A 22,617-nucleotide genomic window follows, 5' to 3' on the forward strand; every position below is an offset into this window, starting at 1 on the left:
CGTGTTAGTCTGTATCTACAAAAACAACAAGGAGTCTGGTGGCACCTTAAAGACTAACAGATTTATTTGGGCATAAGCTTTTGTGGGTAAAAACCTCACGTCTTCCCTACAGCAGAGTCTCTGGTCTATCTAACTCAGGGGTCTCAAACATGCAGCCCGCGAAGTAATTTTCTGCGGCCCGCAAGCTCCTCTCGGCCCCCACCCCGACCTCCCCCGGCATTTACCAAGAGCGGCTCCAGCCTGACACGCACTGGGGGCAGGGCAGGCTCCCTGCCTGCCTGCCCTGCCCCGCACCGCACAGGGAAGCAGCCGGAACGTGGGGAAGGGGGGGCACATTGGTGTGTGTGTTGATGTTGCTTCAGGCACCGCCCCCAGCAGCTCCCATTGGCCACGGTTCCCCATTCCCGGCCAATGGGAGATGCTGGGGGCGGTGCCTGAAGCAACAGAAATACACACATCCTGGAACGGTGCGGGCATGGGTAGGGCAGGGCAGACAGGGACCCTGCCCTGCCCCCGGTGTGTGCCGGTCCAGAACCCGCCCCTTGAACCCCTCCTGCAGCCAAACCCCCTGCCCTGAGCCCCTTGCCGCACCCTGCACCCCAACCCCCTGCCACAACCCTCCTGCACCCCAACCCCCTGCCCTGACCCCCTGCCCTGACCCCCCTGTCGCACCCCACACCACTCCTGGACCCCAACCCCCTTCCCTGAGCAGCCTGACACACCTCACACCCCTCCTGCACCCCTCACCCCTCCTGCACCCCACCCCCCCAACTCCCTGCCCTGAGACCCTGCCACACCCCACACCCCTCCTGCACTCCCTGGGGGCAGGGAGGCGGCAGAGTTGGGGTGGGGATTTCGGAGAAGAGGTTGGAATGGGGGCAGGGAAGGAGTGGGAAGAGACAGGGCAGGGGTGGGGCCTCATGGAAGGATTGGAGTGGGGGCGGGGCCGAGGGCGGCGGGGGGACGTGTCAGTAGTGCGGCCCTCGGGCCAATGTACTAGTCCTCATGTGGCCCTCGTGGTCATTTGAGTTTGAGACCCCTGGTCTAACTTCTGTTGTCACAGACTTCAGGCGAGTTCCCCAGCTGCCCTGCCCCAGAGAGGTGCATCTCAGCACTGGGCATGACATCCCTGTATAGCGTTATATGTGGTTGTTCCCAGCTGCCCTGCCCCACAGCTGGCTGCATCTCAGGGATTCATCGACCCATCTCTCTCTCTCCCCGCAGCAACGGCAGCATCATCTGCTACGTCTGGCTGCAATTCGAGGTGCCAGCATCTGCTGCCAACCTCCTGCCCCCAGCCACGGGGGCCCTGCTGGACGTCGCTCAGGACCATGCCAGCCTGCTGCAGACCCTGCACATTGATCGCAAGTGACCAGCTCTCTGGTGGGTGAGATGCCCAGGCGGGGCAGTGGGCTGGCATGGGGGGGGAATTGCCCAGATTCTGCCAGCTGGAGCTAGGGCATGAGGGTGCTGTGGGGGGTTAATCACTGCACCAGAAAGGAGTTCGGTGGGGTAGGAGGGAGCGGAGAGCACAGCATTGGGGGTCCCAAAAAAGAGGGACATGGGGGAGGGGAGAGGGGTGCCTAGACTGCACCCGGAAGGGCACTGGAAAAGGGGGGTGCTGAGATTGTGAGGTGGGTGGCCTCTCTGGGATGGGGGGCTCTTTGGGGCTGGGGCTCTGATTTTCCCAGCCTGCGCATTGGGGGAGGCTGCATCAGGGATTGGGGGGGTTCCCCCAGCTGGACTTGCCCCCTTTCCTCTCCTCCGCTGCTGACCCCTGCGCTGTGAAACCACTAGGTGACTGTGAGTGCCCCTGAAACGCAGGGACAGGGGGGTAATTCTACCCCAGTGTCCTGGGGACCCTTCCACGGGGCTGAACAGTAGGGGCAGAGACTTCTGGGGGGTCTGAAGCTGCAGGACCCTGGGCAGAAGGGAGCCCCTTAGATACAGCTGTGCAGTGACCCCCGAATGGCTCCTTCTGCTTCTGATTGGGGCAACCCCCCCAAAAGCTGGCTGCATTTCAGCGCCGGGCCAGCCATCCCCATGCAGTGTTATGTGTGGCTGGTTCCCAGCTGCTCCACCCAGAAATGACTGCATCTCTGTGCCAGGTGGCTCCATTCCCGCATCCCTCCTTGCACTGCCTCCACCACCTGCGGGTGGCCCCGGGCCACGTTCTCCACCCCAGGACTGTGGAGCTGCATTTGTGGGGGTGTACGACACCCTGAGCCCCAGCCTCTGGCACTTCCTTGTCCAGTGAGGGTAACAGGGGAGGCTCAGAGGATGCTGCTGGGGTGTGAGGGAGGCACTGCGGGAGGGCTCAGTGAGGGGCATCTTGGGGGGTGCACCACGGGGGGGGAAAGAGGGGCTCGTTAGGGCCTGGCTTCTGTCCCTGGCTCTGGGAGGGGAGTGGGGGTGTAGTGGGACTCAGGACTGCTGGGTTACAGCCTATAAGGCAATGGTGCCAATCATCTGCCACTGCCAGGCCTTGCTCAGTGTCCTGGGAAGAGCGCAGAGCCATATTGACCCGTGTGTGGGCCGCTCTGTGCAGTGTCTGGGGCCTATGTCCAGACTCCCTTGCTGGGGGGTGAGGGGGGAGGAACTGTCCCCATCTGGGTGTCCCTCTCTCCCTCAGGGCTGCATGGTCTCCCCACACACACCTTCCCGGACCAGGTCTGGCTTGGTCCGTGTTGCTAAGACCAGTGTCCCTGGCCTGGGGGAGGGGGGTTGGGCTGCACCACCCTGGGGAAGGGAGGGGAGGGCAGGGGTGTCTGTCCATCCTGCGCCAGCGTGGGCCTGTCCCTCCGCGACTGGGCTGCCACATCCCCAGGAATAAGAACAGGAGTACTTGTGGCACCTTAGAGACTAACAAATTTATTAGAGCATAAGCTTTTGTGGGCTACTGCCCACTTCTTCGGATGCATATAGAGTGGAACATATATTGAGGAGATATATATACACACATACAGCTCTCTCATAGGGGGCACAGCTCTCTGTATGTGTATATATATCTCCTCAATATATGTTCCACTCTATATGCATCCGAAGAAGTGGGCAGTAGCCCACAAAAGCTTATGCTCTAATAAATTTGTTAGTCTCTAAGGTGCCACAAGTACTCCTGTTCTTTTTGCGGATACAGACTAACAGGGCTGCTACTCTGAAATCTGATCCCCAGGAATGGGGCTTATCCCCTGTCTCCCCTGCTCTCTGGCTGTGGGTCTCTGCTCCCTGGCTGTCGAGGGAGGCGGGGTTCTGTGCGTTTGTCGCGGGGGGAGGAGTCCCGAGCTAAGGGCGGGGCCTGCCGGGGGCTGCAGCTGGCGGGCCAGGCTCCTCCTGTCACAGCCCAGCCGGAAGGGAGCCGCAGCGAGCTTGGGGCGAGCGCCGAGCTTGGGGTGGGGAGGAAGCGAGCGCAGGCGAGCCCGCGGACACCCAGCGCAGGGAGCTCAGGTTCGGCGGCTCGGCTCCAAGCCCGGCGAGGCGAGCTTGCGGGCGGGCGAGGGAGCCCGCCGGGAGCCGCGGCCATGGCTCTTCCCGCGGGGCTCTGGGCAGCCTGGATCCAGCTGGTGCTGAGCGCCGGAGCCACCAGCCAGGTGAGGGGGGTGGGGGCTCCCGGGTTACGGGGCTTGGGGGGCAGGACGGATGTATGGGGGGGCAGTATGGACGGGGATGGGGGATGCTTGGTTGGGGGCGCACAGGCAGCGCCCTATGGAGGGTTTGCTGGGGAGGGGGCGTTGTTTCTGGGCAGCCATGAGAGGCCTGGAGGCGGGCGGGGTCAGATGGAGGCGGGGGGAAGCGAAGAGGGGTATAAATCACCCCACTTCCCTTACCTGGGGCAGGCCACGACATAGGCTAAGGGCCCCCCACGCCCCTGTGTGTAGTTGGGGATGGGTTTAGCGGGAGCTTTCCAGATATGACTGTTTGGGGGGGGGGGCGGAATGAGGCACAGAGGGACTTACCAAGGTCACCCCATGAGTAAGAGAGAGAATCCAAGAGTCCTGGCTCCCAGCCCCCTGCTCTAACTCACCAGACCCCAGTCCCCTCCCTGAGCCAGGAGAGAACCCAGGAGTCCTGCCTCCCACCACCCCCTGCCCTAACCCACCAGACCTCTTCCTCTCCCAGAGCCAGGAGAGAACACAAGAGTCCTGGCCCCTACTCTCAGGGGCCTGGTGCCCCATGCTATGTGGTCAGGGGGGTAGCAGCAGCGGTAGGTGATGCCCTGGACCCCAGGCTCCAGGTCTCAGTGCCCCCTTTCCCCAGGCGTTCCCCATGGCTCCGTTCTGGGACCCTGTGCTCAGGCCCCGCAACCCCACAGCATAGGATGGGCCTGGCCTGGAGCTGTCCTTTCACCCGCCATGAGAGTTTCCTGGGGAGGGTCACTGTGCCCCGTGCCAATGGGGCAGCCTTGTGTTTGGGGGAGGGGAGCCTACTTCCTTGGATGGCATGATCATCACTGAGCTGTGCCACCCCCCAGCCTGTGGGGCTCCAGCCCTGCACAGGGGAGCCCCCCTGGACATTAGCTGCTGCTGAGCTACCCCAAGGAGCCCCCAGTCTCTGGCGATGCGCCTGGCTGACCCCAGGCAGGCCTGGTTAGCACTCATGTCCCTGTTGTCACTGGCTGGCATGGCACATGGGGCAGCACCACAATGGCCATGCTTGTTCTGCTGCTGGTGGTAAGTGGGCCTTGTGCCCGCTGGGCTTCCCCTCCCCCCCATCATCCTGGGCACACAGCTCTAGCCCATGCCAGCCGATCTGGGTCAATCTAGGCAGAAGGGGAGCAATGGGAGCAGTCGGGGCCTGAGAACCTAGATTTCCCCCTCCCCCCACAATGCTCCATCATGCAAGGCAGCACCAAGGGACAGATGGGGGGGGGGGGCAATGCCCCATGAGCGCTGCAGGAGGGGAAGGATAGGGAACCCCCTGCTGGTGCAGGGTCCCTCTGCCCTGCTGTGCCCTGTCTCTGGGAGTTTTACCCCCCCTCCCCCATGTTCAGTGCCCTGCTGCTCTTGGGTTGATGGTTAGGGCCTGGTCTTTGGAGGGGTCGGTTCTGGTGCCCAGCCCCCCACTCAACCCCTAGACCCCTCTCCCCTTCCAGAGCTGGAATAGAACCCAGGAGTCCTGTCTTTTGGCTCTGGGCCCCTTGATACCAGAAAGCCAAACTGGATAGAGGTGAGGAGGGCCGGATGGGGAGCCAGGACTCCTGGGTTCTTTCCTTGGCTCTGGGAGGGGAGTGGAGTCTAGGGGTTAGAGCAGGAGGGCTCTGGGACAGGACTCCAAGGTTCTATCCCAGCTCTGGTAAGGGAGTGGGGTAGAGTGCCATAACCTCTATTCCAGATGTGTGTGTGGGGAGGGGGTTGTTCTGTAGTGGGGGATGTTGCTCCCCCCGTGGCTACCTTTGCTCCCCCCATGAATTTGGGGAGATCCCTCGGTCCTATGTTCTTGCCAGTTACTACCCGCCCCCGCCTCCCCCAGCTTGCCATCTGGAGCCTTAATGTACTGATGGATGTAGCATGGATAATTCATGGGCTGGAGGGGGAGACAAGGAGCGGGGATGGAGGGGGGTGAGGGAGGGACAGAAAGTAGGGGAAAGGGTGGATGGGGTGGGAAGGGGATGGGTAGGGGGCACAGCTTGTAATTTTCACCCTCACTGCCTCCGTTCCTTCTGTTGTCCCCCTCCTGCTGCATTAGCTGCCATCCCATTAGCTGCCCCATGCAGCATCTAACCCCCTTCTCACCTGCCCCAAGGCACTGGGCTGGGGGGAGGCTGGAGTCAGCCCAGGCTAAATCGCGGCAGCTGCTGAAAAGCCGGAGTGAGCGGCTTAGCCAGGGAGAGCCGGGGTAATCCGGGCTGAACCAGGGCCAGCCCCCTCTGGCATCCCCCACCAGCGCCAGCCCTTCCCCTCCCCCACTGCACAGACACAGCCTCCTGCCCAGCCAGTGCCCTCCCCCTCCCCCCCACAGAGACACAGCCCCTGCCCCCATGTCCCTGCCCAGCCAGTGCCCCTCCCCAGGACACAGCCATATGCCCCCCCCCACCTCAGTGCTCCTCCCCCAGTGCATCGACACAGACCCCTGCCCCTCCTGCCAGTTCACCTCCTCCACAGAGACACAGCTCCCTGCCCCCCACTTCCCTCGCTCATCTAAGTGCTCCCCATCTTCCATGCACCACACAGAGATAAGGGTCACCCTACTGGGGTGGAGAAGGGAAACACTCTGCACCCCTCCCCCCTGAAACCTGATACTTACCCAAGTGGGGGCTAAGAAAGGAAGAGCCCTCCTGATACATATGGGGGGGATCTGTGGAGGCCCCCCAAAATCCTGGGGTCTCTGATCTTTCCTGGGGCATCTGAGCTCGGGGCAAGGGTGAGGCCCCTGGGATTATGGCCCAGTGCCACAAAACAGGGCAGAGAATCCTGACCCGCAGCCCCCGCTAGCCCAGCCCTGTCCCCCACCGCTCTACCAGTGCCCCTCACTCCCGACCCACAGGCCCCGATAGCCTAGCTCTGCTGGTGCGCAGCCCCGTGGCTACCCTGGCAGGGTCAAGAATGAGTCCTTTGTTGTTGTTTTGGTTGGGCCGGGTGAGGCTGTGAAAGGCGGTTTGTTAAAGGGCCAAGGCTGGCACTGTGCCGGGCGGGGGCAGGGATGGCACCTGGTTCCTTGGTCCCAGGGCTCCATGGGGAAGGGGGAATGACCCTCATGCCCTGCTAGGAGCCGTCTTCCCTGGGAAAGATAGGGGGGTATTGGGGAAAATGGGGGGGGCGGGGATCCCATTTCCTCAGCAGTGATGAGAGGTAATGGTGGGGTATGGGGGAATGAGAGGGGGAGGGGCTGGGATGGGGGGAAGGAGGGTAAGGGGAGGGAGGGCTGGGATGGGGGAGGGTGATCCTGAAGGGGGTTATGTGCGGGGGAGGGAGAGGATGATAGGGGGAGGGTTATTTAAAATTCCTTCTGGGAGACGGTCTCCATGGCGACCAGGAAGATCGGGCAACTCCATGGGGAGCAATTACCGCAGCAACAACATCCCTGTGGTTGCTTGGGAGAGAGAGAGAGAGATGGATGGGGGGGGCATGAATGTGTCACTGAACCACCCCCAGGGGCCCCCCAGCTCTGACAGAGCCCCCAAACCTGACCCACAGCCCTCCAGCTGCTGACCTAGAGGGAGAAGCCTCCGTGTCCCATTCCCTGCCCCCCTGAGCCAGCCAGTCCCTGCCCTGAACAGATCGCAGCTGGTGCCCCCTCAAGGGGAAAGGCCCCGAATCCTGCCCCCGTCCTCAGGGGACAATGTGGGGGGACAGCTGGGCTGGTGCAGTCGGGCTTGTACTGCCTGCGTCCCCAGGCCCCGGGTTCAGCCTCTGTTCAGTGCACACCAAAGGGGAAGGGGGCAGGATCAGCTGGGAGCCCAATCTGGCTCCAGGATCAGGACCAGGGCTCCCCCACCTGGCCACAGGCAGCTGGCATCTCCTGCTCTCATCCCAGCAAGACAGGCAGGGATGGCATGTCTGGCGCGTGCAGTGGGGTTGAGTGCGGCAGGGGCAGGGCAGGCTGGGCACTCATCCCTCCCCTCATGGCATGGCGAGGGTGGAGCAGTCCAAGCACTAACCCCTCCCCCTGTGGCTGGCACTGGGCAATGGCGGGGGTGGGGCAGGCCAGGTGCTAACCCCTCCCCGCCAAGGCAGGTGCTGGGCATGGTGGGGATGAGGCTGGATGGGCATTAACCCCTCCCCCTGTGGCAGGCGCTGGGTGTGGCAGGGGCACCTGTGTCCGAGCCCCAGGTGGCCGTGTTCTGTGGGAAGCTGACCATGCATCGAAACCTGCAGACGGGCGGGTGGGACCCCGATGCTGCCGGCGCCCGCAGCTGCTTCCGCAACCGCCAGGAGATCCTCGCCTACTGCCAAGAGGTACCTGCCCCACAACTCCCCCTGCCCCACGGCTCCCCCACAACCCATGGTCTCCCCCTGCACCCTCTGCACTTGCACCCTGCCAGGAGATCCTCGCCTACTGCCAGAAGGTACCCACCCCCTCTCTCCCACCCTCCCTGCCACCCCCCTACCCCAAGCAGCTTCACACTTGCCCTCTCCCAACAGCTGCTTTTCCATGGTCTGTTCCCCCCCAGTGATGGGGTCTCCCCATGCTGCGTTCTTCACACAACAGTGCAAAGGGCTGAAAGATATTTGGAGGTGGGGGACTGATCCGTCCCTGGGGGAGACCCAGGGGTGAGGAAAAAGGGGCAGAGACCCCTATTGAATCCCTGCTGCCCCATGGTTCCTCCCCTCAGCCCCTGCTGTCTGCCTCCATCTTTGGGGGGAGGGGCAGGATTTTATACCCCTATTGACCCCACCGGCGATAACTGCCTGCCCCCCGTCTGCCCCACAGGTGTACCCCGAGCTGCAGATCACCAATGCAGTGGAAGGCACCCAGCCAGTCACCATCGACAACTGGTGCAAGAAAGGACGTCCCCAGTGCACGGGGCATCGGCACATCGTGGTGCCCTACAGGTGCCTGGGTGAGTGAGGTCAGGTGCAGGATGCCTGGGTTCCATCCCTGACTCTGGGAGGGGACTGAGGTGGGTAGAGTGGGGGGCCAAGAGCCAGGACTGCTGGTTTCTCTCCCCAGCTCTGGGAGGGAAGGAGGGTCTGGGGTTGCAAACAGGGTGTGTGGGGGCCATGTTGACCCTGTGTGTGTGTGTCATCCCCCTCTCACCCCTCCCCTCCCCGCACCAGTGGGTGAGTTTGTCAGTGAAGCTCTTCTTGTGCCTGACACCTGCAAGTTCCTGCACCAGGAGAAGATGGATTCATGCGAGAGCTATGTCTACTGGCACGGCGTGGCCAAGGAGGTGAGTGTGGGCAGGGGTGCCAGAAGACCCCCATGTCACCCCCAGGCTGCCAGTGCACGCCCCTTGCGGGCTCCAGCGTGTACCACTACCTTCTGGGAGAGTTGGGGTGGGGCTTCTTGGGAGATACCACTCTCATGTGGGGTAGGCAGGGGTTCAGGACAGACAATTGGGGGGAGGGGGGTTGAGAGATACCACTGCCATCTGGGGGAAGGGGTTCTTGGGAGATAATATTCTCATCTGGGAGGGAATTCTTGGGAGATACCATTGCCATTTGGGAGCAGGGAGTTTTGGGGAGATATCGGGGGGGCAGTTTGTGGAAGATACCACTGCTATTAAGGGGAATATCATTGCCATCTGGGAAAGGTCTAGTGCAGGGGTTCTCAAATTGGGGGTCGGGACCCCTCAGGGGGGTCACAAGGTTATTACATGGGGGGTCGTGAGCTGTCAGCCTCCACCCCAAATCCCGCTTTGCATCCAGCCTTTATAATGGTGTTAAATTAAAAACACCTTTTTATATATTTATAAGGTGGGTGGTTTGCTATGTGAAAGGGGTCACCAGTACAAAGGTTTGAGAACCACTGGTCTAGTGGGATACCATGGCCATAAGGGAGGGTAAGTCTGAGGACATACCATTGCCGTAGGGGAGTGGGCAGTTTTCAGGACATACCATTGTCAGGGGGGAATTTGGGGGAAAATATTGTTGCTATTAGGGGGTGTTAGGAGATACCACTGCCGTTGGGAGGGGGAGCTCTCAGGAAATACCATTGCTATTGAGGAGGAGTTATTGGGAGATACCACTGCCCTGGAGGTAGGCAGCGAGGTGCTTGTGGATATACCAATGCTGGATTGTGTAGGGGTGTCTAATGCTGCTCCCCCACCTCCCCCAGGCCTGCAGCAGCGAGGGACTGGAGCTGCACAGCTATGGGATGCTGCTGCCCTGTGGGGCTGACCGCTTCCGGGGCGTGGAGTACGTGTGCTGCCCCTCACTCCCCCTCCCTGTCCGGCTGGAGGAACCCACCCCGGTCCCACACAACATGGCCCACCTGAAGGAAGAGCCCAAGCACAGGTGAGGGGACGTATAGGGCACTGTCATAGGGGAGCTTGCACCCTGCCTCCTTTGCTCGGGGCACTGCTGCAAGGGAAGCTCACAGCCACCCCCTTCTCTTGCGGCTTGGGGCACTGCTGTGAGGGAAGCTCACAGCACCTCCATCCCCTGCGGCTCGGGGCACTGCTGCAAGGGAAGCTCACAGCACCTTCATCCTCTGCGGCTTGGGGCACTGCTGTGAGGGAAGCTCACAGCACCCCCATTCCATGCAGCTCAGGACACCGCTGTGAGGGAAGTTCACAGCCCATCCCTGATTCTTGCCCCTCAACCCCACTGTAGTGAGAGGCTCCCAACAGGCTGGGCCCCCATGGAAGAGGAGACGCTGGAGGCAGATGGGGATGGGGAGGAGGATGTTGAGGAGGAGGAGGAAGAGAACGAAGGCCCCAGGGACAGTGCAGCCGACACTGACCCCTTCCCGGCCACCTGGGATGACTATTTCGTGGAGCCCGGTTACTACGATGACAGCGTCACCCAGACCACCATCACCACCACCACGCGGACCACCGAGGAGGAGGGCAAAGGTGAGACCCAGTCCCCGGGCAGGGGGCAGCTGCATGGGGTGGAGGGGGTGGCTGTCCACAATCCTCCAGGGCAGATGACTGTAGGGACAGAGCTGGAAGTTTCCCACAATCTCTTGGGGCTGGACCCTTCTGGGGAGGGGATGGGGGCTTCCCAGAATCCCCTAGAGCAGGGTGCTGCTGGCAGTTTCCCAGAATCCCCTGGGGCAGGGTGCAGCTGTGCTGACCCTTTCAGGCAGGGTGGGAGTTCCCAGGCAAAGGGGGATGGCACAGCCTGGCATGGAGCTGATGCACCTGCGGATTGGGGGCGGGAGATGAGATGCTCAGCTGCCTGGGCTGTTTTCATCTCCTCCTCACATCACAATGCGGCTCCTGTTCTGCGTGGCACAGTGCCCAGCTGTGCCAGGCTGAGAGGCAGCCGCTGGAGACCCTCCACCCCGCCTGGGCTCATGAGAAACTGCAGCCCAATGCCCCAGTGCAGTGCTAGGGAGCGCTCAGGTGCAGGGTTGGGGGCTCAGCAGAGGGCGCAGTGCTGTGGGGCAGGGGATCAGTGGGGGATGCTGTGCTGCAGGGGTTGGGGCTCAGCAGGGTGCACCATGCTGCGGGGAGTGGGGCAGGGAATCGGCAGGGTGCACCATGCTGTGGGGAGCGGGGGGCTCAACGGGGGACGCCGTGCTGTGTGGAGTGGGGTGGGGGCTCAGCAAGGGGTGCTGTGCTGCAGGGAGCCAGGTGGGGGTTCAGCAGGGGGCACTGTGCTGCTGGGAGGGGTTCGGCGGGGTGCGCCGTGCTGTGAGGAACGGCACAGGGGTTTGGCGGGGTGCACCGTGCTGTCGGGAGCGGGGTGCTCAGCAGGGGACGCCGTGCTGTGGGGAGTGTGGTGGGGGACACCGAGCTGTGGGGGCAGCAGGGCTCGGCAGGGGGCACTGAGCTGTGGGGCATGGCCCGATGGGGACTCATTAGGAGGTACCGAGCTGACAGCCCCTCTCCCCACAGCCAGCCCTACCCCGCACCCCACAGATGGCGTGGATATCTACTTCGAGATGCCAGGCGATGGGAGTGAACACGCCAACTTCCTGCGAGCCAAGATGGACCTGGAGGAGCGCAGGATGAAACAGATTAACAAGGTGCTTGGGGGAGGGACTCGACCCCCACATCCACCACCCTGCCCTCCCCCCTTGTTTTTTCCCAGCACGGTAGCTCACACATGGGCTCCGCCCCCATGTCATCCGTGTCTGTAGGGGTCTCTCCGTGGCCAGTTCCACATGGCCAGGGCTGCCCGCAACTCACCTGTCAGCAGGTCCTGTCAGGTTCTGACCCCCTTGCTGCCATGGGGGCATGTTACCATGTCTGTATGTGGCCCGTGTGCCAGCGAGCATGGAGAACGCGCCCCGTCCCCAGCGGGACTGTGGAGCTTGCAAGCCTGGGGGATGCAGGCTGACGACAGGCAGGGTGCTGGATGTAGAGCCAGCCCCCCAATTCATCCCCGGTTCCCCCCAGGTGATGAAGGAGTGGGCCGAGGCGGACAACCAGGCCAAGGAGCTACCCAAGGCTGACCGGCAGGCGCTGAATGAGGTGAGACCCATGTCTGCTGGGAGAGCAGGGTGGGGCTGCCCCCACAGGTTCATGACCCCGCCCCCTCCCTGGCCACTCCCTCCCGACACCCAGGGCTGTCCCACAGCCTCCCTAGGGTGGCACCAAGTCTGCCTGAGGGGTTGGGGTTCCCCACTCATTTGTCCCTGCCCCACTGGTGCCCCTCACTTCTCCCCTATGGGTTCCTGGCCCCGCCCCCACTGACTAGCCTCTCCTCCTCTGACCTCCCTGGTCTCACCCATTTGAGTTCTTGACCATGGCCCCACTGCCTCCCTGCTCCTCCCCAGGGAGGGTTCCCGGCCCCACCTCCAATAATCTTCCCCCTGGATTCTCAGCTCTGCCCCCTTGAGGGCTCCTCACCTGGCCCCCGCTGACCCCCGGCCCCTCCCCACACAGCATTTCCAGTCTATCCTGCAGACACTGGAGGAGCAGGTGGCGGGCGAGCGGCAGCAGCTGGTGGAGACACACCTGGCCCGGGTGGTGGCCCTGCTCAATGACAATCGGCGCGTGGCACTGGAGAGCTACCTGAGCGCTGTGCAGAGCGACAGCCCGCAGGTGGGCCAGGCGGCCTGGATCCGGGGGGGTGGGAGGGGAGGTCAGCCTAGAATGGGTTCTAGAACAGGAGTGCCAATTGGTTTGCCCTGGATTGGCTGCCCCAGCAAAGTGCTGCATAGGTTGGTGGGATGAGCCAGTCTAGAAGGGGTTCTAGGGTAGGAGCACTGATTTGCCAGCTCTGACTCCTCCTCTCTCCTGTATTTGGCTGCCCCCATTAGAGCAAGTGTTGTGTGGATTAGTGGGAGTGGGTCAGTCTAGAACTGGTTCTCAAACAGGTTCTAAAGTTCAGATTTCTATTGCCTCTGCCTCTCCCCTGTGATTGGCTGCCCAGCCAGAGCAAGTGCTGAATGTATTGGCAGGGGTGGGCCAGTCTAGAATGTGTTCTAGAGTAGGGGTGCTGATTGGCCAGCTCTGACTCCACTTCTCCCCTGTGACTGGCTGCTCAGCCAGAGCGGGTGCTGCCGGCGCTGAAGCGGTACATGCGGGCGGAGCAGAAGGACCAGCGACATACGGTGCGGCACTACCAGCATGTCCGTGCCGTCGACCCCGAGAAGGCCGAGCAGATGAAGTTCCAGGTGGGGACACCCCCCCCCCCCGCAACCCCTCCCCCCGTGCCCTCAACCATCCCCCACCCCCGGTGGTCAGGGGAGGGGAGCGCCTGTCCTAACAGCCCCCCCGTCTGTCTGTCTCCTCCTCCATCTGTCCCCAGGTGTATACCCACCTGCACGTCATTGAGGAGCGCATGAACCAGAGCCTGGCCCTGCTCTACAAGAACCCTCAGCTCTCTGTGGGGTTGCGGGACCAGATACGTACGTATCCCGACGGCCCCTCCCTTGACAGGCCTTCACCTGGCTCTCCGCGGGGCTGTGGGACCAGATATGTGTATACCCCCACGGCCCCCTCCCCCGGCTCTCCACAGGGCTGTGGGACCAGATACATACGTACCCCAACGGCCTCTCCCCCCATCAGCCTCCCCCGGCTCTCCATGGGGCTGCAGGACAAGATACGTACATACCCCGACGGCCCCTTCCCCCAGCTCGCTGTGGGACCAGATACACATGTACCCTGCAGCCTCTCCCCCAGCTCGCTGTGGGACCAGATACACATGTACCCTGCAGCCTCTCCCCCAGCTCTCCGTGGGGCTGCGGGACCAGATACATATGTACCCTGACAGTCCCCATTCCCCTCGGCTCTCCACAGGGTTGTGGCACCAAATACATATGTACCCCGTCAGGCCCTCACCTGACAGCCCCATCGCCTGGCTCTCTGTGGGACCAGATACATCAGTACCCTGATGGCCCTTCCCCCAACAGGCCCCTCAACTCTCTGCAGGGCTGCGGGACCAGATACATAAATACCCCAGCAGCCCCCTGATGGCCCAGGGCCCCTGACATCCCTCCTCCCTGACAGTCCCCCTGGCTCTCCATGGGACTGAGGAACAAGATACGTACAAACCCCGATGGCCTATCCCCCCAACATCTCTTCTCCCAATGCCCCCCCCCAATGTACCCAGCTTCCCAAAGGCCTCTGCCTCTGATGGCCAGTGTCCCCGATGGCCCGGCCCCACCAATGCTCCCTTCCCCTTACATTGCCTTCCCCCAACGACCCCCCTCAACATCCCCATCACCCACCCCTGGCTCTTGGGGGGCGATGGGACCTGTGTGTACCCCCTGCCAACTCCACTCCCAATACTCCCTCCCCACCCCTCCCCCATGACACCCACCCCACCAACTAGGTGCGTGTTCTGCCCTTGCCTGGCTCTCAGAGGGGCTGTGGGAGCTGGCTTATACGTACCCCACACCCAGGGGCAGCGAATTGTATGGGTGCCCTTGTTCCACCAATATGAGAGCACAGGGGCCCGGCTCCACCAAAGTTCGGGGCCAGGTCTCTTCCCCAGCCCCACCTGCCGTCCCTGGGCAATTTAAAAGGGCCTGGGGCTAAGCCCGCTCCATTTCCAGAAGCAGCTGGCACATCTCTGTGGCCCCAGGGGGATGGGGTGGCTCTGCGTGCTGCCCCCACCCCAAGCGCCGACTCTGCCAAAATGGCCAATGGGAGCTATGGGGGGTGGTGCTTGCGGGCGGCAGCACGTGGAGACCCCTCTGGCCTCCCACCTAGGAGCTGCTGCCAGAGGGGGTACAGGTCACTTTCAGGAGCAGCCCGAGGTAAGTGCTGTACCCCTCACCCTCCCCTGCACCCCAACCCCCTGCCCCAGCCCAGACCCTGCCCTCCCCATCCCCTCATGCACCCTGCATCCTCTCCTGCACCCCAACCCCCTGCCCCAGCCCAGACCCCGCTCCCAAACTCTCTCCCAGAGCCCACACCCCCTCCTGCACCCCAACCCCCAGCCCAGAGCCTGCATCCAAACTCCCTCCCAGAGCCCGCACCCACTCCTGCACCCCAACCCCCAGCCCAGAGCCCGCACCACCCAAACTTCCTCCCAGAGCCTGACCCCTTTACACCCAAACTTCCTCCTAGAGCTTTAGGCAGGGGTGGGGCGGGACTTGGACCCATTCTGGGTGCCACCAAAAATTATATAAACCTGCCACCTCTGCCCACACCCATCTGGGATGCCTCCTACTCCTCACCCTTCCTTGCCCCCCTCGTGCTCAGCTCTGGGAGGGGAGTGGGGTCTATTGAGTTAGAGCAGGGAGGCTGGGAGCCAGGACTCCTTGGTTCTATCCCTGGCTCTGGGAGGGGAGTGGGGTGTGACGGGTTCGGTCACAAAGACCCTCTTGGGACTCTTACCTGATGTATTTAAACTACTTCTGAACCCGTTTTCCCAGCTAGTTTGGGACTCCAGAACCCTGCCATGTTGAGCCAGACATGCTAGTCTGCTGCAACACAGACCCAGGTCTGGTCCATGCCCCCAAAGCTGCAGACTTTAACCAAAAACTGCTCAAGTCACCTATCTCCAGCACCCAGGCACCTAGTTCCCAATGGGATCCAAACTCCAAATAAATCCGTTTTACTCTGTATAAAGTTTATACAGGGTAAACTCATAAATTGTTTGCCCTCTATAACACTGATAGAGAGAGATGCACAGCTGTTTCCCCCCCCCCCCGTATCAATCACTTACTCTGGGTTAATTAATAAACAAGTGATTTTATTAAGTATAAAAAGTAGGATTTAAGTGGTTTCAAGTAATAACAGACAGAACAAAGTAAGTTACCAAGCAAAACAACAAAACACGCAGGTCTAAGCCTAATACATTTAAGAAACTGAATACAGGTAAATCTCACCCTCAGATGTTCCAATAAGCTTTTTTTTAAATAGACTAGACTTCTTTCTAGTCTGGGCCCAATCCTTTCCCCCGGTACACTTCTTGTTAGTTCCGGCTCAGGTGGTATCTAGGGGATTTCTCATGACTGCAGCCCCCTTTCTTCTGTTCCTCCCCCTTTCTTCTGTTCCACCCCCTTATATATCTTTGGCACAAGGCGGGAATCCTTTGTCTCTCTCTGGGTTTCCACCCCTCCGTCTAAATCCTTCTAAATGGAAAAGCACCAGGTTTAAGATGGATTCCAGTAGCATGTGACATGTTCACATGTCCTGTGAGACTTCATTAATCACTGGCTGTCACACAGTAAGGCTTACAAGTAAACAGAGCCATTTACAACCAATTGTCCTAGCTAATGGGAGCCATCAAGATTCCAAGCCACCATTAATGGCCCACATTTTGCATAGTTACAATAGGACTTCAGAGTAATACTTCATATTTCTAGCTTTAGATACAAAAATGATGCATACATAGAAATAGGATGATCACACTCAGTAGATTATAAGCTTTGTAATTATACCTTACAAGAGACCTTTTATATGAAGCATATTCCAGTTACATTATGTTCACACTTGTTTGCACGCCATATGTTTTATGGAAATATGCTATGTCACATGGGGTTTAGTGGTTAGAGTGGGGGGGCTGGGAGCCAGGATTCCTGGGTTTTATCCTGAGCTCTGGGAGGGGAGTGGGGTCTAGTGGTTAGAGCAGGGGGCCAGGTTCCCAAGAGGTGGTGGGGATGCTTCTTGCTGGGGAAGGTCTCTCCCTGCTGTGACCCGTGTCCCCTGGTCTCTTCAGAGGAGCTGCTGCGGGCAGAGCGGGCAGGGACCAGCAGCCTGCTCACCACGTCCATCTCCGAGACACGCACCACCGAGGAGTTCCTGCCGCTGGACAGCAGTGAGGACCTGAGCCCCGAGGACCATCCTGACCACCTGGGGGCTGGGGACTTCTTCCAGGGGGAAGGTGAGGGGGTGGGGCCAGAACCTGCAAGGGCAGAGCCAGAGCCTGTGGGGGTGGATCTCATAAGGGTGGGGCCAGAGCATGTGGGGCAGGAACTGATGGGGAGTCCACAACCTGCTGGGACAGGATTAGAACCTACAGGGCTGGGACTGTAGAGAAGGTGAAAGGACAAGGCCAGAACCTTTGAGGGTGGGGCCATGACTCATGGCATGAGGCCAGAACCCAAAGCATCAGGCCAAGGGCAGGGAAGGAACTAAAACTGGTGGGAGAAGTGCTGTGGGGCAGGGAGGGGGATTTGAAGGGGATACCCCCCCGATGTGCCTGTACCTACCCCAGGCTGTGGGGGTGGGGACGGGGACAGGGCAGTTTGTTTTCCATGGGGTGAGTCAGCATGGGCCCCCCAGTTCCCACCTCAACATGTCTGTTGTCTCTGCTCTGTGTCTCTTCCTGTCGCTCCCCCACCCCACGGGCCGTCTTCTTCCGCCACTCCCGTGGGGACCCCTCCTCGGCAGACTCCCAGCCAGCCACGAAGAAAGGTGAGTGCCTGGGGGTGGCCGACTGCACCCTGTCCCCTCGCAGGGATCAGCCTGCTTGACCTTTACTCGCCAGGACTACTTCCCCCACTGCCTACGTGACTCTTTTCTTCCCCACAGCCTCGGGGTTGGCGGCGGAGTATGACTACCTCACCAGCGAGAAGATCCCGTTGGGCAAGGATGAGCAGAGGGTGAGCAGGTCTGGGGACTCGGGGGCCACCCCACATTAGTAAGTAGGGGTGGGAGGGGAACAGCCGCTCTGGGATGCACAAGACCTTCCCCTGGATGGAATGAGGGCACAGCTTGACATGACCCCCCTCAGCTGGGGATGTGGGTGCAATGCATGATGGGAGAGCAGCTTGATGTGACTTCCCATGAACGGAATGAGGGCACAGTGCATTATGGAACACATGATTTCCTCCAAGGGTAGGTCTATACTTAACTCTGGGTCTGGCGGTAAGCAATCGATCTTCTGGGATCGATCCCGGAAGTGCTCGCCGTCGACGCCGGTACTCCTGCTCCGCGAGAGGAGTACGCGGAGTCGACGGGGGAGCCTGCCTGCCGCATGTGGACCTGCGGTAAGTTCAAACTAAGGTACTTCGACTTCAGCTACGTTATTCACGTAGCTGAAGTTGCGTATCTTAGTTCGAAGTGGGGGGTTAGTGTGGACCAGGCCCAAGACTATGATGACAGTGTGTAAGGGGAATGCGGCTAAGCACCATTTACCCACAATACTTGGCACCCTATTGCCATGGAGGGATAGGTGTCCCCTCTCAGCTCTAATGTGTGTATCCCATCCCCCCGCCCCCAGGTAAACATCTCCGTGGGGGACATCAAAGAAGTGGTGTACAAGTCCCCGGAGATCCAGCGCGACGAGCTGGTAAGCAATTGCGACATCCGCAACGGCAGCACTGCCTCCCTCCACCCCACCATGTACACCCCCCATCCGTGTCCCCCTGCATTGCTGTCTCCCCACCGCCCCCACCACTGCACCCCACAACTGTGTCCCGCTGCAGTGCTGCTTCCCCTCTGCTGTGTGCCTGCAACTGTGTCCCCCTGCAGTGCTTCCACCCTTCAGCCCCGCTCCACCGTGTGCATTTTGAAACTGTATCCCTCTGTAGTTCTGCCTTCTCATGGCCCTGCTGTGTGCGCTCCGCATTGCAGTCCCCCTGTGGTTCTCCCTTAAGTAGGGTTACCGTATTTTAATTTAAAAAAAGGAGGACACTCCACGGGGCCCCGGCCCCGCCCCAACTAAGCCCCTTCCCTGGCCCCGGCCCTGCCCCAACTCTGCCCCCTCCCCTGAATGCTCCGCCCCCTGCTCCTCCCCCTCCCCTGCTTCCTGCAAATCAAATGTTCACTGGAAGCCTGAAACAGGGAGGCAGCAGGTAAGCTGGGGCTGGGGCGGGGTGCGGTGCTCCCCTGGCCGAGCGACTCCCTCTGGTGGCTGGCCGGCCCAGGCCAAGAGGCTCTGGCCCCGGTGTTTCCTGCTGGGCTCGGCTTGGGTCCTGGGGTGCCGGCCCCTGGCCCCGCACCTCCGGCTGTGGCCCCCGGCCGAGCACCGCCGGGCCCTCCCTCCCTCCCTATTTTCCCNTATTTCCCAGACATGTCCGGCTTTTGGGGATTTCCTCCCAGACGGGGATTTGAGGCCCAAAAAGCCGGACATGTCCGGGAAAATCCGGACGTATGGTAACGTTACCCTTAAGCCCCTCCACTCCTGCGCGTGCACACAGCTATGGACACTCTACCACCATGTTCCCCTTTGCATTGGTGCCCTCAGAGCTGCGTGCACCCTTCAACTTGCTTCCCCCTCCCCCTGCGATGGTGCCTCCTGCTCACTTGCCCCCTCCATCACTACTGGATGCAATCCCCATCCAGTAGCACCTCCTCCCATACGCACTGCTGAGTGCATTCCCCATCTGCAGTCGCAGTCCTTCTGCTGTGCACCCCCAGATGCTGCAACCTTGCCCTTGCCCCATCATGAGCCCTAGAAAGTCTAAGGTGTCCCTGACAACCTGCACCACCCCCCACCGGGGGGATGGGGGGTAAAACTAACCTGAACCCTAAACTGGGGCTCCTCCCTCTAGGGCTGTGGGACCTGCCCCTCCTTGGTAAGCCCCCCAGCCTCCCTCAGTGAGTCTACCAAGAAAGGGGAAGGAGCACATGACTCTCTCTGTCCCCCACAGGAGCCGGACACCCTGGTAACCATTAACAGGGGTGCCCTGATTGGCCTGCTGGTGGTAGCAGTGGCGGTCGCCATGGTGATCATTATCAGTCTCCTGATAGTTCGCCGGAAGCCCTACGGGACCATCAGCCACGGCATCGTCGAGGTGACGACCCCTTCAACCCCTCACAGGGACCGCTGTCCTCATAGGACACAGGGTGGGGTGGCACAGCCAGGCAGAGCCAGAGATGGAGCCCAGGTGTCCTGGCTCCCAGCTCCCCGCCTTGCTCTGACCTACTAGACCCCACTTTCCTCCCAGAGCTCAGGACAGACCTAGGACAGCTCCCAGCCACACTGTACTGCCTCCTAGCGATGGGGTTTGGGAGCAGTCACCCTAAATCTTTTCATTTGTGGGAAAAGGGGGCGGAGCCTCCAGCACCCCTAACTATAGGTGCCGACTCCATGGATACTCCGGGGCTGGAGCACCCACAGAGAAAAATTGGTGAGTGCTGAGCACCCACCGGCAGCTCACCGCCCCGCCCCCCTGCTCCAGCTCACCTCCACGAGCATGCTGCCGTGTCCTGCTTCTCCCTCCCTCCCTCCTAGCGCTTGTGCCGTGAAACAGCTGTTTCGCGGGGCAGGGAGGAAGGGGGGAGGAGGGGGAACGCGGCACACTGGGAGAAGAGGTGGGGCCGGGGTGGGGATTTGGGGAAGAGATCCAATAGGGGCAATGAGGGGGTGGAGTTGGAGTGGGGACTTTGGGGAGGGGGGTGGAATGGGGCGGGGCCAGGGGCAGGGAAAGGGTGGAGTCGGGGCAGGGGCTATGAGCCCTGATTGGCGCTAGAGAAAGTTGGCGCCTATGCCCCTAACCTCTGTGTCTCTGTCTATCCGTCCCTGGGGCAGGTGGACCCTATGGTGAGCCCCGAGGAGCGGCAGCTCAGCAAGATGCAGAACCACGGCTACGAGAACCCCACCTACAAATTCTTCGAGGAGATGCATTGAGAGGCCGGCTGCACCATGGGTGGGAGGGGCAGTGGGGGGGACATGGCGTGAAGCATTTACAAACTGCTACCCCTCCCCTAACACTGACAGGAGAGGATTAAACCCCCTTCCCCCCTCATACCTTCCCGTCCCATCTCCCCTTCACCCACTGTCCCCCCACAATGCTACCTAGCCCCCCCCAATGTGTCCCCCTCCAATGTTCCCCAGCCCCCCACAACCCTGCCCCTAGTGCTCCCCCAGTCCCTTTCCCATTCTGGTTTCTAAACAGCCCACGCTGCCCCCATGGAATCATGTCCCTACAATGAGGGGGGCTTTGGGTGTGCTGTAGCAGGGGTGTGGTGGGGGGGTCAATCCCATCAGCTGGGCTGTGGGGGGTGTTCAGGGAGGTGTTTTTTCTAGGTGTTTCAAATGTGTGCACATGCACACAAGACCGTAACTACACACAGCAACCTACCAATGTGCACCCTCTCGTACGTGCAAGGCTATGACCTACGTCTACACAATTCAGACATGGCACCATAACCTACATCCAACACCCAGCCCTACACACAGCAACACTTGTGTCCAAATCCACGTGCTGTTAGGTGCACACATACACACATGTCCCTCACTAGCTGTACTTAGTATCAGAGGGGTAGCCGTGTTAGTGTGTATCAACAAAAACGAGGACTCCAGTGGCACCTTAAAGACTAACAGATTTATTTGGGCATAAGCTTTCATGGATAAAAACCTCGCTTCTTCAGAGGCATGAGTGAAATACCTGTATCTGTAACTTTCACTCCACGCATCTGAAGAAGTGTTTTTTTACCCACGAAAGCTTATGACCCAATAAATCTCCCCAGACTCCTTGTTGTTTTAGCTGTACTTAATTTATTTCAAAGCTTGATTGGGGGAGGGGCGTTGGGGTGGGGAGCAGTGGGATAGGGTATATCCACTTCCCATGACTGGAGGGTTCGGTGTCTGGAGCAGGCAGGACTAGGCAGCGTTGCCCTGGGTCTCTCCAGAGCCTACACTTGCCCCTTGCCCTGCCAGTAACTCCACACACGACTCCACAAACTCCCCACCCCAGTAAAATGGCTGAAATAGGATATACCACCTTAACTCCTGCAGTGAGGGGGGCAGTGGGGATATATCCTCATGCCAGCGGGGGGAGGGGGAGTTGGGATAGACCAGCGTGTCGCTGGCCGTTGGGGGGGGGGAGTGTATTGGGGACATACCACCTTACTCCCTAGGGGGGCGGGGGGAAGATGGGGTGGGGGTTAACAAAATAAAAAATGAGGGTAATTTATTTCCTCTGCGTAAAGCTGCGTGCACCCTGGGTTTTGTCCTTTGTTCCATCTGCATTTAGTGTCGGTAGAGTGACCAGACAGCAAATGTGAAAAATTGGGACAGGGGTGGCGGGTAATAGGAGCCTATATAAGAAAAAGACCCAAAAATCAGGACTGTCCCTGTAAAATTGGGACATCTAGTCAGCCTACGTAGCGGTAATGGAGCGTCAATGGTCCTGCGGTAATGGAGCGTCAATGGTCCTGCGATCAAGGGAGATCTTTGCTCTGGACTCGGTTTTATTGGGGGGAGGAGGGGCGAGAGGTTCAGCTGGGAGGAGTTTGACAAAACACCTGCTGCATTTGGGGGGTGTTCGGGATATACCATAGTGCCACTGGTAAAAGGGCACAGGTTGATACAGTCGGGAGCTACCATTTTACATCTTCAGGCAGAAGGGGGCCTTTGGGATATACCATCTTATCCCCTTTAGCAGGGGGTTGCATTGTGGATTTACCATTTTATTCCCTTGGAGTAGAGGAGTTGCCTTAGGGATTTACCATTTTATCCCCTGGAGTAGCGGGGGCATGGGGTTTGCAGGAGCTACACTATCTTCATCTCTGGGAGGGGGGAGATTGCAGTGACGCTGGCACCTCCCACCTGCACTCCTTAGGTGGGGGGCCAAACCAAGGATGATGGGGGCTTATCCCTCTAACTACCAGTGACACCCCAGAGGGAGGGATCCCCTTGATAATTCCACCCCCCCATATAGGCCCCCCAGTTGTTGGCATGCCGCTATTTTGCATGTCTGTGTTTAAAGAAGGGAGGG

The 22,617-nt window shown here is 60.3% G+C and overlaps 1 protein-coding gene across 1 annotated transcript; it reads left to right on the top strand.

Annotated features, from left to right (window-relative positions):
- The first annotated feature begins 3,307 nt into the window (after positions 1–3,307).
- On the top strand, positions 3,308–21,709 carry APLP1 (amyloid beta precursor like protein 1). The gene is made up of 17 exons (XM_034756524.1): positions 3,308–3,587; positions 7,728–7,892; positions 8,368–8,497; positions 8,715–8,827; positions 9,715–9,893; positions 10,212–10,453; positions 11,444–11,574; positions 11,948–12,022; positions 12,437–12,595; positions 13,042–13,170; positions 13,305–13,404; positions 16,668–16,832; positions 17,342–17,365; positions 17,483–17,553; positions 18,174–18,242; positions 19,546–19,689; positions 20,427–21,709. The coding sequence occupies exons 1-17, from the start codon at positions 3,519–3,521 to the stop codon at positions 20,523–20,525; spliced, it is 2,064 nt and encodes a 687-aa protein (XP_034612415.1). The 5' UTR covers positions 3,308–3,518; the 3' UTR covers positions 20,526–21,709.
- Positions 21,710–22,617: the final 908 nt, after the last annotated feature.

This window comes from Trachemys scripta, chromosome 24 (genome assembly GCF_013100865.1).
Source record: "Trachemys scripta elegans isolate TJP31775 chromosome 24, CAS_Tse_1.0, whole genome shotgun sequence".
NCBI classification, from domain to species: domain Eukaryota; kingdom Metazoa; phylum Chordata; order Testudines; family Emydidae; genus Trachemys; species Trachemys scripta.